The sequence below is a fragment of the Haliotis cracherodii genome, unplaced genomic scaffold (assembly GCF_022045235.1).
Source record: "Haliotis cracherodii isolate W230 unplaced genomic scaffold, xgHalCrac1.p SCAF_14, whole genome shotgun sequence".
NCBI classification, from domain to species: domain Eukaryota; kingdom Metazoa; phylum Mollusca; class Gastropoda; order Lepetellida; family Haliotidae; genus Haliotis; species Haliotis cracherodii.
Window position 1 is genome coordinate 37,361,537 of NW_027266269.1, and position 18,400 is coordinate 37,379,936.

The 18,400-nt window shown below is 41.5% G+C and overlaps 1 protein-coding gene across 1 annotated transcript; it reads left to right on the plus strand.

The window, feature by feature from the left end:
- On the plus strand, positions 1 to 10,625 carry LOC139460804 (techylectin-5A-like). Its single transcript, XM_071242281.1, has 9 exons — positions 1 to 33; positions 2,489 to 2,540; positions 2,788 to 2,864; positions 3,650 to 3,721; positions 4,585 to 4,828; positions 7,258 to 7,397; positions 8,761 to 8,857; positions 9,170 to 9,340; positions 10,384 to 10,625. Exons 1-9 carry the CDS (start codon positions 1 to 3, stop codon positions 10,623 to 10,625), a joined length of 1,128 nt encoding a protein of 375 aa, XP_071098382.1.
- Positions 10,626 to 18,400: the final 7,775 nt, after the last annotated feature.

The following is an 18,400-nucleotide window of genomic DNA, read 5'->3' on the forward strand; positions in this document are numbered from 1 at the left end:
ATGGTGTTTACAAGCAAGGTGAAACCATTACAGGTAAATCTTTATTTCTACCTTCTGCACATCACACTCATAACTCACAACTAATTTACTCTTGGGATGGGATATCTTGGGATATGGCTACACCACACGTCCGCAAATTAATGCCAGTCGTTTTGGTTTTTTTTTTTTAATCAGATAAGCAACCTTCCAAAGAACACTACCGACATGAAATAGAGGGAAGTTGTGAATGAATTGAATGTCGCTATCGTTGATGTGTGCGTTTACAATACCGTGGCTTTGTATCTAAACGCAATCACCATGATATCTAACACGTGCACACAGAAGCTCACGTGTGTGGGTAGGCACGGGGAATGTACAGCCACTAATGCCCTTGCGTTAAGCATACGCTTCAAAATGATTCCGAGACATTTCCTCAATGAACCTAAAAATGACCCAAGACATCACCTCATTACATTTATTGCACTACGAAATATATTCAAACCTGCTCCCTCTATCATTAGAAAATTCCGTTAACTTTCACGAAGGTGAATTTCAACATCTACCGAACATCTGTGGGATGTACCCTGGCGGATAGTGTTCGCCAGAGATACAACTGTCAACAATGTGGCCCAGCATGAGGTAGCTCTCCAGGCGAAATGGCGGGGAATACCAAGGGCAACCATACGGAAGTTAATCAAAATTATGCCATCAAGGTGTCGTGCATGTATCGCCCAATATGGTGGACACACCAGATATTGATCTATAGCCCGAAATTAATGTTAAAGACAATTATCTTCATAATACCTTCACTATCATTTCATGTGTTCCCTTATGTTTTGCCAGTAGTATACATCAGTGCACGTCAGTAATGGCGGATTGTAACTAATGTATCACTTTGAAATACACGTTTTGGATATAGACATATAAACTTTTATAGCTAAAGTGGATAGAATTATCATTAAATCGCCCGCATGCTATCAGAAATCAGCGGGCCACTGTAACTTGATAATGTCCTCATATTGCTTGACGACGGGCCATTATCACGCCCTTTGTTAGGTGACGTCATAGTGTAGGGATATGTGACGTCACGTTCAATAGTGACGTCATCTGGTTTGTTCTATGACGTTTCCATATTTGTAAAAGTAGGTCAGTGACATTCGTGTTGATTGCAGTAAATGTCTCAAAACCGATATTGTTGTTTCTTTTTATTTGATAACAAATTCCATCCAGTTTAGCTATAATAACGGTAACGCTATTTTTCAGGGCATTATCATTTGCAGAAGCCCTCGGCCTTTTCAACTGCCCTCCTTCGTCGGGCAGTTAATAGAAGACCTCGGGCTTCTGCAATGATAATACCCTGAAAAATAGCGTTACCCTTATACTAACGTCTGGCAATTTTACAAAAGACATATTGTTATTGAAATACGCCAGCTTCTCAAGAACCCTTCCATTGTAATGTCTTTGTTCCCTTATTCAGTCATTGATGTCAATAGTGTAATATTGTTATGTTAATGTTTTCAATAGTGTAATATTGTTGTTATTTGTGTCATTATTGTAATATTGTTGTGTCATTGTTCTCAATAGTGTTATATTGTTGTTTCAATGTTGTCAATAGTGTACTTTGTTTTTAGTGGTGTAACGATACATCGAACTATCGATTGATTGCGATTGCTTGTCTTGCAACTTGAAACAATCGATACTATTGGCGATAGTTTGTCTAACTATCGATAGTTTTTATAGTTAATTTATTTGGTACATTGATATGTTGACAGTTTGTATAGTCAAATAATAGACATTCAATCACATTCATTCACATTGGTGCTAAAACACTGCAGTAACCTCAGACTTTACCAGTTACATGAACTGAAATTTTGTATTAAAATGTTTTTGAGAGGTCAATTTGAACTTGTTTTCTTTTCATTTCTTGTTTTCTTTACAAATAGTATCAGAAAGTTATAATTATTTTGATGGTGTCAAAATGCTGAAATATATGCTGCTAAAGCCTGCTATAATTTCAAGTGAAAACTATCGCAATAGTATCGCAATAGTATCGCAATAGTTGTTTTAACTATCGCAATAGTCAAAAATGCCTCAATAGTCACCCCTAATTGTTCTGTCGTTGTCAATAGTGTCAATGTGGTCAATAATGTAATATGTTTGCGTCAATATTGGCAGTAGTGTAATATTGTTGTGTCATTGTTGTCAATAGTGTAATATTGTTGTGTCATTGTTGTCAATAGTGTAATATTGTTGTGTCATTGTTGTCAATAGTGTAATATTGTTGTGTCATTGTTGTCAATAGTGTAATATGGTTGCGTCAATATTGGCAGTAGTGTAATATTGTTGTGTCATTGGTGTCAATAGTGTAATATTGATGACATTATGATGACATTCCGGTGACATCGTCGTGTTTTTGTTTGATCATAGTTGTGTCTTCGTTGGATACTTATTGTTGACTGAATGACGGTCATTGCAGAGTAATAATAACAGCTAGCACTCCTTGTTTCAGACAACGTTGCTCATCGTCGTTCACTTCGGAACACTTCTGCATGACACCTTCGGTAGGCAAATGTTTCAACTGTCATCAAGGGCTTGATAGCTAGGGTGTACTATCTTCAGGGACTGGGTAGTGTCAACTATATACTGTGGGTGGGTTCACCTACCTTGTAATATTGGATAGTTCTATAGTACAGAGGCCTTATGTTTCTTTTCATATGAGTACATATGTGTTTTGAAATCGCCCGGACCCACAATTGAAAGGGAATGGTACATGTACTGTGCTCTCAATTCAAATCTGTCTTGTCCCAGGTCTGAGATGCCTAGAGTGTCAGGAAGTGTACAAGCCAGAGGACTGCGCCCTGTCTGGTGCCTGTGGACAAGATGAGGTAGTGAATAAGTGAGTGAGTGAGGTAGTGAGTGAGTGAGTGAGTGAGAAAGAAAGAGAGAGAGAGAGAGTGCGTGAGTGAGTGAGTAAGTGAGGTAGTCAGTGAGTGAGTGAGGTAGTGAGTTAGTGAGTGAGTCAGTGAGTGCGTGAGTGAGTGAATGTAACGCCGTTTTAAAAAGCATGTCAGCAATTTACAGCATGAGGTAGACAGTGAACATAGATTATGTCATACGCTATATCTGCAATATGCTTGCTCAAGGCGGCCTATGAATAAAACGATCAACATCATCAGCTTTGTTTATTTCAATGTGAAACGCAAATGTTAACCATACAATTGGTCCGTACAGAAATAAATTGTAAAATCAGTACATGACCACACAATATAAATGAATGTAACGAATGATGTTTCAATACTCAGTTCTATATAGCGCTCATTAATTATTAACCATCATATATTTTTATCGATGCATGTGGAAGCACAAATTTCACCTCTCCTATTTTTACTAAAATATAATGTCTTTAAAATATCGCCGTCCTGAGAGTAAGTGCGTTAAAAATAACATTGTAATGACATTGCTTCTGTCATACGTTTATAACTATATCAATGATGACAATTTGTTACACATACTTTAGCATAGCAATAATAACTATTTGAATAACACAGCCCATAGGCCGCCCACAACGAAAGCAACAGGACAAAACTCTCCGTCTTCAAAGCACTCGACAGCAGGAGAACCTTAATCATTTTGTATATATTCTAAACTGCGCTAACTGCCCGTATTGCAGCTTTGCTTCACCCGGGCGTTCATTAACAGCAAAGGGAGACAAGCCTACAGACTGGGATGCGAGAACACCGATGTAAGTAAGATGCTACTTAATCAAATATTCATAATGCGCAATAGCCTAACGACACACGAAGTCGTTGCTGATTGACCTGATTCTTATATGAACTCCATTTTCCCGTTTCAAAGTCTTTTTCAAGTAGTCAACAATGTCAACAATATTGGATTACATTGCAACACATTGGAAATGTAGTTACTTATAGCAATGTTACTAAACGCTCATCCTGTTATCATGCTGTAGCATAAAAGGATGGGCCGAAGATGCTGTAATTTATTCTGCAGTGTTGCGTCCCTTAGTCGTGACAGGATCCTATGTTCAAATCCAAGACTGGTAGCTTGTTAGCTGGTGGGTTTCGCTAAAGTGGTAACGATCAGAGACGTTAATGTTACACCGGCTTTCCTCCCATATCAACCTATATAACTGGTATAACTGAAATACTCCCCCATCAAGCTGACACACTGTGATATAACTGAAATACTCTCACATCAAGCTGACAGACAGTTATGTAACTTGAATATTCCCACATCAAGCTTTCATCACCGTGATATAACGGGAATACTCGTACTCGCACATCAAGCTGACACACCGTTATATAACTTGAACACTCCCACGTCAAGCTGACACACCGTGGTATAACTGAAATACTCCCACATCAAGCTGACACACCGTTATATAACTGGAACACTCCCACATCAAGCTGACACACCGTGATATAACTGAAATACTCCCACATCAAGCTGACGCATGCAGAATGGTGCATCTAAGCATAGTATTACGTCTTTTCTGATTGTTAAACATACATAATATTGCCCCTTGGAGGTGTCTGACATGGACAAACATATGTTGGTGTATGATTGGCAGACTATTTCCTGCTGCAGGTGTGTGACTTGTTCAAGCATACGTCGGTGTTGATTGGTAAACGTTCCCCGGGACAAGGCCGGCCATGTCGGCAGTGTTGTTCCCATGACAACTGCAACGAAAGACTCTGCGTCGAATCTACCACAACGCCCCAGACTGCTTCCACCGTGCCTCCTGTCAGTACATCGGCATCAACGGTGATAACTGTTGTAACATCTCCCCCATCATCAACGGCAGTCGTGTCGACAACGCCAAACAACACAGGTACGTTCGGCACCTTGCCTTTTACTTCCCTATCTTTAACACATGAGGTGAGGTGAAATGGGGTTTAACGTCGCGTCCAAGATTATTGCACTTATATAGCGACGTGCATGCACGTGTGTGTGTTTGTGTGGCTGCTTGTACTAGATCGGACTGATGCCGATTTATAGTGCTAGCCCACTGAGATACTATGCCGCAGTTTAACATGAATATCTCACTCAGACACATTATACTGACTCCGAGCCGACCAGTCCTTGTTTTAGCCCCTTAATGCCGAGCGCCAGACAGGGTAACAACAAGTTCCATCTTTTAACGTCTTTTGGTATGACGCGGTCGGGGATCGAACCCCGGACCTTCCGCTCACCGGGCGGACGCACTACCACTACACATGATGGATGACCACGCGTACAACGGCACTGCGATCCAATACATATGAAACTGAGGTCACCAAGTGGGGACTATTTTTAACATGATTTATGAATAGAATGATAATGGGATACCTAACCTTCACCAGAAAGGCTTTTCTGAGTGTGTAGGAGTGGGGGGACTTGATGGTGGGGATTTATGAGGCAGCTTACAACTTAGGATAATATATGAACAACATTAAATGATGAAGCTACTATTACTCGTTCGTTTCAGTATCAATAATACCGTCACATGTTCGCATTATAAACTTTCATCCGTAATAAATGCTATGGAAAAAGCACGCGGCTAATGATCGCTATGTCGTTTTTAGTTTCAACAAATTCAGTACATGCGTTATCGGGCCACTGGATTTTCTGGACCGTCACTTAAATGTGTGATTTATCCCCAGGTTGACACCACATGGCTTGAGTACCGCTGTGCGGGGTCAGGCAACAAGCAAACGCTGACCTTGTCATTCAAATTGTTTGAGGGGCGGTCGGGCAGCCTAGGGCTTAAAGCGTTCGCTCGTCACGCCGAAGACCCGGGTTCGATTCCCGACATGGGTACAATGTGTGAAGCCCATTTCTGGTGTCCCCCGCCGTGATATTGCTGGAATATTGCTAAAAGCGGCGTAAAACCATACCCACTCACTCACTCAAATTGTTGGAGTGGCGAGTGCTACCGATAGAGCACATCATGTTTGCCCTTTTCGCGAACACATGGTGTCATCAGTGATTCTCAGTGATCCATACATATGATCTTTACCGCTATCTTTCCTTTTGGGCCCAACGTAGCGGATGATCGAGACTGAGTATTCTCTGCCGTTGACGTTCTAAATTTAGGTATGGGAATAGGCATATCTTAGGAAGGACATCACAGAATACTTCTTCATAAGCACACCAACTGAAGTATTAGTTACATCAAAGTAAACATTGTTTATTTGCTTTATGTAGAGTAAGGAGCTTGGGTTAACAGTATTTTAGCCCGATGTCAAGACGAACCAGGTAGCTTTGGAAGAACAGTCAGCGCGACTGGGTAAACATTGTTTGAACAGTATTTTCTGTACGTTGAATGTTCACAAACATTCCCCAGGACTGGAAGTCTGCATATTATATTTTTCATTTGATAATGCATCGTGTTCATTCGTTTGCCGGTTGAAGTAAAATCTGTAACATCTTGACGAGTGAGTGATTTTACGTCGCCTTTGGTAACACCCCAGCAACATCACGGCGGGAGCACCAAACATCGGATACCACTACTTTCGTTTTCCAGTCAGTTCATGGTGTAACGCAGTCTAACAGTTACTTTTCTGGGCGCCGTTCCACAGAACCATGGCAGAGATAAGATGGTCGTTACTCCCAAACCTTATCAAAGACTTACAACTTTGTGGAACGGGTCACTGCCTGATAACACAGACAGTATATCAATCACACACACCATTGCAGAAAATGCTTGTACAACATCAAGGGTCTAGGCTGTGAATGGACAACAGCTATGGTACAACGTTCCACTTAATGAAGGGATGTGTATCTCAAAATATGGTTTGCCTGCTCCAAATACTTTCATTATGAATTCACTATAGTCGTCAGGTGAGGTGAAATTGTGTTGAACGTCGCGTCCAAGATAATTGCACTTACAGAGCGACGTAATGTGTGTGTGTTTGTGTGGCTGCTTGTCTTAGTCCGGACTGATGCCGATTTATAGTGCTAGCCCACTGAGATACCATGCCGCAGTTTAACATCAATACCCCACTCAGACACAGTATACTGACTCCGAGCCGACCAGTCCTTGTTTTAGCCCCTTAATGCCAAGCGTCAGACAGGGTAACAACAAGTACCATCTTTTAACGTCTTTTGGTATGACGCGGCCGGGGATCGACCCCCGGACCTTCCGCTCTCCGGGCGGACGCTCGACCACTAGACCACGGAGGCGGTCTCTATAGTCGTCAGTATTCTATCTGTACAGTATCACACATCTCCACCACTCAGCATATGCTTGACACGCATGGTTCACACTATATTCACCAGCAGTCCCGACTTCCGGCAGAGACTGTCTGTCCATCCAGGAACAGGGCGTGACGTCATCAGGAGTGTACTCGGTGAACCCAGATGGCAGAACTCCCTTCAACGTCTTCTGCGACATGACTGGAGAAGGGGGAGGTTGGACGGTAAGAGGAGTTTGGAATTATCAGTCTTGATACTCCCCTTTCTTCAGTTAGGGGCGACTACAGGGACTGATCACACTATATCCTTAATTGAACGCTAACGTGATGGAACAAGATTTCCACGTGTCAACGTCGTCCTTGGTGATGCGCGGCACGTGCGGTTTGTACATCCATGTCGATCAGTGTCTGAGAAACTCTCGACCAGACCATGACGGTCAAATCTTGTAAGTAGAGGTATTGCACAACGTGTTGAAACTTAGTTTTAGATTCATCGTTCCTAACCCCAGAAAGTCTGGAACATCTTTTTAAAGCAGAAGACACACTTCAATGTATCATTTTCATATTTATGAAATGACTATCACTGGACTACATTGTAACTTGTCACTTACATCTAGTATGTCGAGGCGGTCGGGTAGCCTAGTGGTTAAAGCGTTCGCTCGTCAGGCCGAAGTTCCATTCCCGATATGGGTATAATGTTGGAAGCCCATTTCTGATGTCCCCCGCCGTGATATTGCTGGAATATTGCTAAAAGCAGCGTAAAACGATACTCACTCACTCACAAAAGTATGTCACAGATTTATATAATACATCACATATCTTTTCTACATATGTACGGGTCTTTCAGTATCATTTGCAAACTTTCCACGTGTACATGCGCTGTGGTCAATATTAAGGCCAATAGTAACATAAGAATGAACAGGCATGACACCAATGCAATCATCAGTATCCCCATCGACTAGAGATTTGATTGGATATATTTTACAAATGGCGATTTTTTAGATCTAACAAGTCTTGTGCATTCGAATTTGATCTGTGGATTTTATCATCACCAATATTGTACAGGAACATATGTTTTGATGTTAGAGATTGCAACTGCAAGGGCCTCGCGGGATTCTCTGTATCGTACTTTTGGGGAAAACAAGCCATATCCATGTGATAACCCGTTTCCAAAATCATGACATCTCTTCTAAAAAGCAGAGTACGATTTTGTAGTACGAGACTATGTTATGAGGATATGTCTGTGAATCACTATTAAATAGTGATTACACGAGGTGTTCGCGTGAAGGTGAGCTCATCCTGCCTTATCGATGGCACTTGCCAAAGCATTTATTTTTTATCTGAAAAACAGGGGAACACATGTTACATGTTTAAAAAAGGAAATTGTCTACGACATCAATTTTGTCACTGATGAGACAGTTTGGAAATTGTCCTCCACATGTCGACCAACCAAAACTTTCTTAAGCTCAGCGTTTACCTTACCCTCAAGTCAGAAACTTAAAACATCGACCAAATGCTATTGCAGCTATCGTTTCGCTCAGCGGTCAGTATTATTCTACCACATAATCTCCTATTCTGCTGTTTTCAGGTTGTTCAAAGGCGAGAGAACGAGACTGTCGGATTTGACAAGGACTGGAATCAGTATAAGAATGGCTTTGGTTCACTGGATGGGAACTTTTGGCTTGGTAGGTCACACATGGTGTGTTCCATTGATGGTGTGAGTTGACAGGAGATTGAGGGGACTATCTAGCAACTGTTGACCGTGATTGATTTTGCAATATTCTTACTGCCCTGATACTCAAGACCAGATCTGATACTGAATAATAAGGAAATGCCATTATACTGTCAAAATCGTACAACAGCGGTGCTTTTAGCAGAGATTTCTTGTGGATTTGGATTATTTTGTGGCTTTTATTTTCAAAGCATCATGATGTACATGTAGATTGACTATTGTTGACTGCGACATTCACAACCCTTCCCTCACTCACTCTGTCCAGGTAACGAATATCTCCACCGCCTAACGAGTCAGCCAGGACGAAACTACACCCTCATGTTCGAGTTGACAGTATCTAACGGAACCGTATATCACGCATTCTACTACGACTTCACCGTGGCCGGAGAGACAGACAAGTACAGGGTGAACTTCACAGGATATAAGGGAAATGCAGGTAGGTCTACACATTGTACATAAGGGAGACCAGTATGTTAGTTAGACCTTGCTTCTGTTCCATGTCATGTTAATGGTTGCTGTGTCAAAAGACACTGCATCTGAGATCAATGTATGTAAGTTAATTGTGCCTAGAGTCATTGTGTCAAGATTGTGTTCAATGCGGCAATTAGGGCTATCGTATTTTGTGTTATTGTGTTTATATTTACTTAAACCTCTCTTGTGTTCGGTGATTGCGTCCTGAGCCATTGTGGTGTAGGCAGAAAAAACACTAATTTGCCATACAAAATCAGAGAAGAATACATTCATAATGCATGTCCTTTTCCTAGTCTTGTACATATCTAAGGAAGCCATAATGCAAGCAAATAGATTGAAGAGTTATCTCCCATGGTCGGAAGATGGAATCATAGCCGCCTGTAGAATGTTCTCTAACTATTTCAACACTTACCAACATTTTGTTTGTTGTAAGTTAAACAATTTATCGATAAATACAGAAAGGACACACATGATAAGGGCCCCTTTTTGTCAAAGGGAATTATATATCCGCACAACAGAAAAGAAAGATAAAAAATAGTTCAAACATGAGATAAAAAGTCTTTGATCACGGAATTGTTCTCATTATTGGATTTGTTATCGGAGTAAGAAAATAAATCACTCATTTGTGCCATGATTATGCATTTGATCACGTCATGAGTTCAAAACGTGCAGGCGTAAGAAAGAATATGACCCTCGCCCTCCTCATCGCGGAACACGACAACTACATGTGTATAGTGTTTCTAATATGTGTTGTAGAATACGTAGACGAACGTGTCGTCATAAATGAGCGAGTTAATTGCTGTCTAACATCACTTTCAACAGTAGTTCTGTGGTGTCACATCTCAGTGTCTCGGCTTGATATCAGAGAAACATGGTACTCCTAGTTCTACTGTGCTAAGAGACCGGTGTTTCGGGCGACCGGGAAACTCCTGCCTCAACAAAGTTGAAATGGAAAGAGTATTGTCGATTTTCTTCATAATATATTGTAGGTTTTTATCCTTTTCCCAGGTGACAGTTTCGGTGACCATAACGGTTTGCAATTCTCGACATACGACTCCGACAACGACAAGTCATCACGTAACTGTGCCCAAATGTACAAAGGGGGATGGTGGTATCACAGATGTTACGACGTCAACATCAACGGCTTGTACGGGGTGCAGGGAGACACGGGGATGGTCTGGTACGTCTTGACGGGGTGGGGTCATGCCGTCACGCAGACATCCATGGCTATACGACCGTCGGACATGTAGCTGCTGACAAGGGTTTCAATAAACACAATGTGCGATATTTGTATTTGGCGTTTTTCTTGTCCATGCTGAGAAATGGAATACATATATATGTACAGATTGTTATCGCATGTATCTGATATATCAAAGCGGAATTCGAATAATAATTGTCAAGTAAAAAGATCTAAAAAAAAGTGTTGAAAGTTACAACACGGCACTACACAGCAATTCAGTTACTTTGTGTCTGAAGATAATACACACTTGAATATCAGGGCTAAATGCTTGTTGTAAAGGGGTGACTAACGGAGTCAGGCGGTCAGACTCGCTGACTTGGTTCGATGCATGTCATTGTATTGCGTAGATTGGTGTTAATGATGTCAATCACTGGATTGGGTGTCAGTCACTGGATTGTCTTATCCAGATTCCATTATTTACAGACCGCCGTCATATGGCAGAATATTGACGAGTCCAGCGTTAAACAGCCATCCAACCAACAAACTTAACTTAATCATATGGTTGGTTTGGAGTTTTGTTTGAGACAGATTATTATTTGACTTATTTGTCTCTGAAGGGAGGAACACATTAACTGTAATATAATGTTGTACATATGTCTGAGATAATGTAACTTCTCTATTGCATATGAACACCTTCATGAAAATCAACAAGTATAGCATTCCTTTGTGTTTTAGCGTCTCATCTGATTGTCACAATGTATCTTTGTGTTAACAATTACAATTCGATCTTGTTAATTGTCATTACGTGTGGCCCAGTCGTTAAAGTGATGATATAACTGCTTATAGTTGCAGTCCTTACTCGCGCGAGGATGTTCTGATCGTGGGAAAAACTCCCACATTGGTACTTATCCTTACCATATACGTACATGACATACACCACACATTTGATGTCTAGTGACGAGGTTCAGCAATCCAACTCTATGATTACTGGTGACACGAATGTACCGATTTATGAATTTAAAAATTCTTTTATTATATCATTAAAATGTGGTTGCCATTACACATGTGTCAATTACAACTTAAGATAGTGTTATCCGTGACACGTGTACACAGTAAATTGTGCTGGGACACTGGTTGGTTGGTTGGGTGGTTGGTTTGTTGTTTAACGCCGCACATGTATCATATATCACTGCTACCCCAAAGTGATGTCAAGTTCTATATCATGTATCACAGCTACCCTAAAGTTATATATAGTTATGTATCATATATCACATCTACCCTAAAGTGATGTTGGTTGGTTGGTTTGTTGTTTAACGCCACACTCAGCAATATTCCAGCTATATGACGGCGGTCTGTAAATAATCGAGTCTGGACCACACAATCCAGTGATTAATATCATGAGCATCGATCCACGCAATTGGGACCGATTACATGCATCAACCAAGTCAGCGAGCCTGAACACCCGATCCCGTTAGTCGCCTTTTACGACAAACATAGTCACCTTTTACGGCAAGCATGGGTTGCTGAAGACCTATTCTACCCCGGAATCTTCACGGGTCGGACCATTGGTAATCAGACATGCAAGAAATAGATGTAAATGTTCTTTTGAAGCAAGCTGGTAGCTGTCACTATTCTAGTCTGAGTTTGTTCGTAATGATAATAATAATTCATATTTATGGCACTTTATTCCATGCTGAATATCATTCTCAAAGCACAGTATTACCCCCGGTCATTCCCATCTCAGTATATACACGACCTAAGCTGCCTGTGATGTGCCCGGAGATTTAACAGCCACATTGTTATATCATCTTTCACTGGTGGCTGAACGCTGGCATATTTCGAACAAAGTCACTTGCCCAAAAAGACACCACATGCGTTACTTGTGCTTCAGTATGGGGCAGGACCGAGGCCCTCTAAACTCTCAGGAGCGAAGCAGCCAAACAGGGTCACACATCCAAGGACTCACCGTGAAACCGTACGCGACCTGTGGGTTAACGCCGCTTTGACCAAAAATATCAGATATTTCACAGCGTGTCAGCTTGATGCAAAGTGTTTGTTTCTTCTATGAAAATACGTTTGTTTAAGAAAACCAACACATACAATAACGATATTTAAACTTATTTCTAAAGTGGTTTCTGAGTGGTTGTTGTCAGCAGGATGCTGAGCAATACACATGGGATCCCGTACACATTTGTAAATATTTTTCTTACTTCGATAACAAATCCAATAATGAATACAATTCCGTGATCAAAGATACTTTTTATCACATGTTTGTACTCTTTTTTATCTTTGTATTCTATTGTACCGAAATATAATTCCCTTGGACACAAAGGGGCCCTTATCACATGTGTCCTTTCTGTATTTATCCATTCTGCATTTATCTATTAATTGTTTAACTTACATCAAACAAAATGTTGAAAAGTGTTGAAATAGCTAGAGAACATTCTACATGCAGTTGTACTGTTTCTGACATTGACGCCAAGTGTATTTAATCTAGTGTACGCTATGACTCCATCTTCCGGGTATGGGAGATAACTCTTCAATCCATTTGCTTGCATTATGGCTTCCCTTTGATATGTACAAGACTAGGAAAAGGACATGCATTATGAATGAATTCTTCTCTGATTTAGACTTTTTTATGCCTATATCACAATACAATCACCGAACACAAGGTAATTTTAAATAAACAAAAACAAAATAACAAAACAATACGATAGTCCTAAGTTCCACACCACACACACTCTACACACAATGACTCTAGACACAATTAACTTACTTTATCTCAGATGCAGTGACTTTAGACCATTAACATGAAATGGAACAGAAGCAAGGTCTTCGAGGTGACGATCAAGACTTTGACAAACAAACAAAGACACACTAACATACAGGTCTCCCTTATATCAAATGTGTAGACCTACCTGCATTTCCCTCGTAGCCAGTGAAGTTCACCCTGTACTTGTCTGTCTCCACGGCCAGAGTGAAGTCGTAGAGACAGTCAACTTGAACTTCACTCCCCTGACGTACATCATGACGGTTTGTAAATATTTGTGTGAGGTAGGAAAATATAATTTGACAAGGAACAGTACTTGGTAATGAGCCAAAATGTTGTGGAGAGAACACTTGGTGTTTGTATAGTCATCTCAGTTATTGGTACATAGGAACATTCCAAGGTGAAGATCAGCCACCAACAATAACGCGTATGTCCCTCACTGGAATCGATAGCGGCCTGACATCTCCTGTGCATGGAAGAGACGAGTATGCGAATCACATGCTGGAGAATGGTAGCCCACTCGGCCCACAACGCAAAAGCCAACTGCTGCAACGCCTGGGATTGTGGTTGACTTCGGCATAGCTGTCTATCCAATTCTTTCCATAGGTACTCTATCGGGTTCAAATCCGGGGATCTGGGGGGCCAGGAGAGAACATCAACGTTCTTGTTACAGAGACATGCTCTTGTGATCCGTGCTGTATGCGGTCGAGCGTTGTCCTAGTGGAATACACAGTTGGCGATGGCTTCAACTGGGAGCACGTGTGGTAGGAGAACTTCGTTGATGTATCGTTGTGCCATAAGATTGCCCTGGATATGGACCAAACTTCTCCTGCCGTGATGAGAGATACCCGTCCACATCATAACGCTACCCCCACCAAACCTGTCCACTTCCCGTACACAGTTTCCGGCTTAATGTTCTCCCCGACGTCTGTAGACCTGCTCTCTTCTGTTCCCTTGACGGATGAGAAATCTTCGCAGTTGAGGCCATACCCTGTGCTGGCCACTCCAATGCAGTCATTGTTGATGATGTTGTCGTCTCATTATGACGCGTCGAACAGGACATCTTGCTCGTAGACGTGCTGCTCATAAACGATTCTGAGCAGTCCAGGTATTTGGGATGCGGTTGAGGTGACTGTGGTCGCCCTTTCACGTAGGTGGCGCAGTCGGACGTAGCGATCTTGGGCAGGGAATGGTTTCTCTTGGTCGTCCCGACCTTCGCTGATATCGTGTTGACCCATGCTGTTGAAACCGATCCCATAGCCTTGTGAAGGTGCGCTGGGCGCTACATTGAAAACCCTTGTTACAGGTAATCAGGATTCCCCGGCCTCCAAGCGGCCTTTGACGTTGTTGTTTTGCACTTGTCTAAATCTTGCCATGTTATTGAACTGTCACTGTTCGATTGCCTCAGATGCCAGGCGATCAAAATCCCTGCACTTTAATACCGTTCATAGTGCTGCTGCACGTGAAACGTGTGCAGCTCAATGGCCCTTTTTGTTAATGCACTGAGTGCGTTTTTCCGAATCGTACGTGTTTCTCGACTAAACGTTTGCATGTTCTTGTTGTAATCATTTTGATCCAGGAAAATTGTCATTGACACTATAACACATTAAACTGCTTCATTTTGCACATCTTGGTCCGCTAATTTTGATATTATGGCCAAACATTTCCGTATTGGGTTTCTTTGTTTTGAAGAGTATTCTAGCAAGACTTGTATGACGCTCCGTTAAATGTTCAAGGAAAGTTCTTGTTCTAATGTACCTCACAAGTTGTGAAATGTGGACACTAAGGGCTGGAGCTAAAGGAATATTGCTCGACATAAAGTGACTGTTGGTGAGTTGTCGTACAGTCGCGTGGAGAGTGTTTTGTCACTCTGAATCTTCATGCATAGATCTAAATATTAAACAAGTGAGGCGCTGCTCTCCTTTATCATTACTTCAGGAGGGTAAATCAGAGGAAGGGAGTTTGTCTTTGAGGATTTGTGTTTGCCAATCCGAGCAGAAATTCCAGTTCTTATGCAAAAGGAAACATATCAGCAAGAAGGGGGCATAATTGCTTTCCCTGTGGATGCATAAAAATAGATCAATATCAATGAGGAAGTCCAGCGTTACTCACATAGCATTTGCTTTCATTTGTAACAAATTGCCCTGAACTTGTGAATATAGATATGTAAATGCATCAATGGTCACCACGCTTTATAACAACAGACCCGTGGATCAAGAAACTTTTTCCTTAGGTTTGTCTTGCGGGAGAGTGATGTACAAAAGATGAAAAATCAAATGTTTGGGCAGAATTGAATTTGGTAAATAACGTCTGAAGTAGACATAGACATAGACGTGCATGAAAACGTGACCCACTATTGCTCGACCTGTTCTTGAGTGTCAGGGCAGAAACAATATTGCAAAACCAATCACGGTGAATAGTTGCTGACTCCCGTCAACATCAGTATGGCAGTTTTTTGTTAAGTGTCTGACTTTTCTGTAAACACTGACCTTTGGAACGCTTTTTATAGCCAATATGTGGACGCAATTTTCTAAACTCACTCATCAGTGACAAACTTGATATCTGATACACTTTCCTTTTGTAACTTGAAACATACTTTCATACTTTATCTTTAGGTGAACAATTGACTTGCCCTTGCAAGTGTTTGTGACCAGTGCAACAAATAGGGGAGCATACGCTCACCTCCACGCAAACACCTGGAGTCATCACTATTTGAAAGTGATTCATAGACATATCCTCACGATGTTGTCTCATACTACAGAATCGTACTCTACTCTACTCTACTCTATATTGTTTGTCACTCGTATTTACGTTTTCATTTCGAGGCTGGTTTTCACAAAATTACGATACAGAGAAAGCCCAGAGGCCATTGTAGTTGCAGTCTATGATATTGAAACATATGTTCCTGTACAATATCGGTGATGATAAAATCAATATATCAAAATCAAGACTACACAAAATTTCAACCTAAAAATCGTCATTTTGTCGAAGAAATTCAATCAAATCTCTAGTTGTTAGGGATACTGAAGATTGCATTGGTGCACTGGTTTTGCAATATCCTAATTGTGTTTATGACACTCGGAATATAAGGACGAATTATATCAAGAACGATGGCAATGTTTCGCTTTGCTCACCACGCGAAAGCCGAGGTTATTTGCCTAACGTGATTCAATGTTTGTATCCGAATTTTGTTTTTCCCACGGTGAAATTGCTGTGTTGTCGCCCAAGATGACGCAAGATCATACTCTCGTCAATTTCTAGATTTTACAGCTACTTCAATCGGCAACTGAATGAAAATTATTATATGCAGACTTCCTGTCCTAAGGATTGTTTGTTTAAACAGTTCCGTCTTAAAGATGTGAAAATTCAACGCAAAGGAAATACCTCACTAAAAGCCGAATCTCCTCACTCTAACATAAAGAAAATATGCAACGTTTACTTCAGTGAAAATAATATCTCAGTTGATCCATTTAGATTTATTCTCTGATGTCCTTCCTAACATACCTATATTTCTACACATAAATATCCTAATATATCCCTAGTCCAATATGTAAATATAAATGTCACGCACAGAGAATAATTATTCTCGATCATCCGCCGTAATGTGACTCCACTGGCCGCAAAAGGCAAAATACCGGTGAAAATGCTATGGATGAATCACTGAAAATTAGTGATGACAGCAAGTATTCACGAAAGGGGTAAGCTTGGCAGAATTTATCGTAATCTTTGCGATATGCGACTTTAAACAAAAATACTTAAGAATATAGATTGTCAAACTATGATATATGGTTGTTTTTAGGATTCTAAATCCATAACAGAAACAGGGGATGTTAGTCATCACTATGTTGTATGCGACGCAATGCAGGCACTCATGCCACATTGAGCTAACATGCGATATTCCCTGTGTATGACGGCAGTATATATGATAGAGTCCAATCCAATTATCCTTGATATTATGAGCATCGATCAACGCAACGGAAATGCGACCAATCAGACAAATCAACGAGACTGGCCACCCGAGATCTGTTTAGTCCCCTCTCATGACAAGTTTCACCAGAATTTCACTAGAAGAATGTTGAACACACCCTACCTCAGTAACAAATGGTTGTGATACTATTGATGGGGGGGGGGGGGGGGGGGGGGGGCAGTCGTCTAAGGCGCCGCGATTCGCTGTGCAGAGTTGCGTCCCTTGGACACGCCAGAAACCTATGATTGTGGGTTCGAATCCCGGTTCGCCCCAATGATGTTTCTAGGTTTGTCAGCGCCATACCCGTGCTCGTGACCTGCATCACTTCGGGCTTTCCTCCCACATCAATTCACCTGACGAAAATACCCCCAACCGATCTCACCATTGGCCTCTTTTTTTGTATTATCCACACTTGTGCCAAAGAACCCATAAAACTGAATCCGTTTGCAATCTCCAAAGATATCGCTGGTATCTGTGGAGAGGTTACAAATGTCACCAAGCTTCGATCCGGTTCTCTCCTTGTGGAATGTGCACGGAGACAGCAATCCTTCAATCTACTCAAATTATAAGAGTTTGTAAATAATACGGCTGCTGTCTCAGGACGGGGGACATGGGTGGCCCAGTGGTCTGAGGCGCCGCAATTCGCTGTGCAGAGTTGCGTCCATTGACTTCGAATCCCGGTTCGCCCCGATTATGTTTCTAGGTTTGTCAGTGCCATAGCCGTGCTCGTGGGTTTCACCGAAGTTGTAAACATCTGAGACCTGGATCACTTCGGGCTTTCCTCCCATATTAAGCTGACACGCCGTGATATAACTGGAATACTGTTAAAAGCGGCCTTAAACCCAACTCACTCACTCACTGTTACATAGACAAGTAAGCTGTGTTATGCTTATGTTGTTACATGAAGGACTTTTGGCCGTCCAACATATTTTCCTGGCAGGGAGTTAAATAGGTATTGGACTCGTTCTTCTCTCGAGGTGAATAGAGTAGATCATCTACTCCCCGTACACGTGAAAGTGTATTCTGTGTCTCTCCCGTTCCCCTATAAGCAACAGACGCCAATATACAGATCCATCTCTTTATTGAATTGAGTCATCACTGTCAGCAG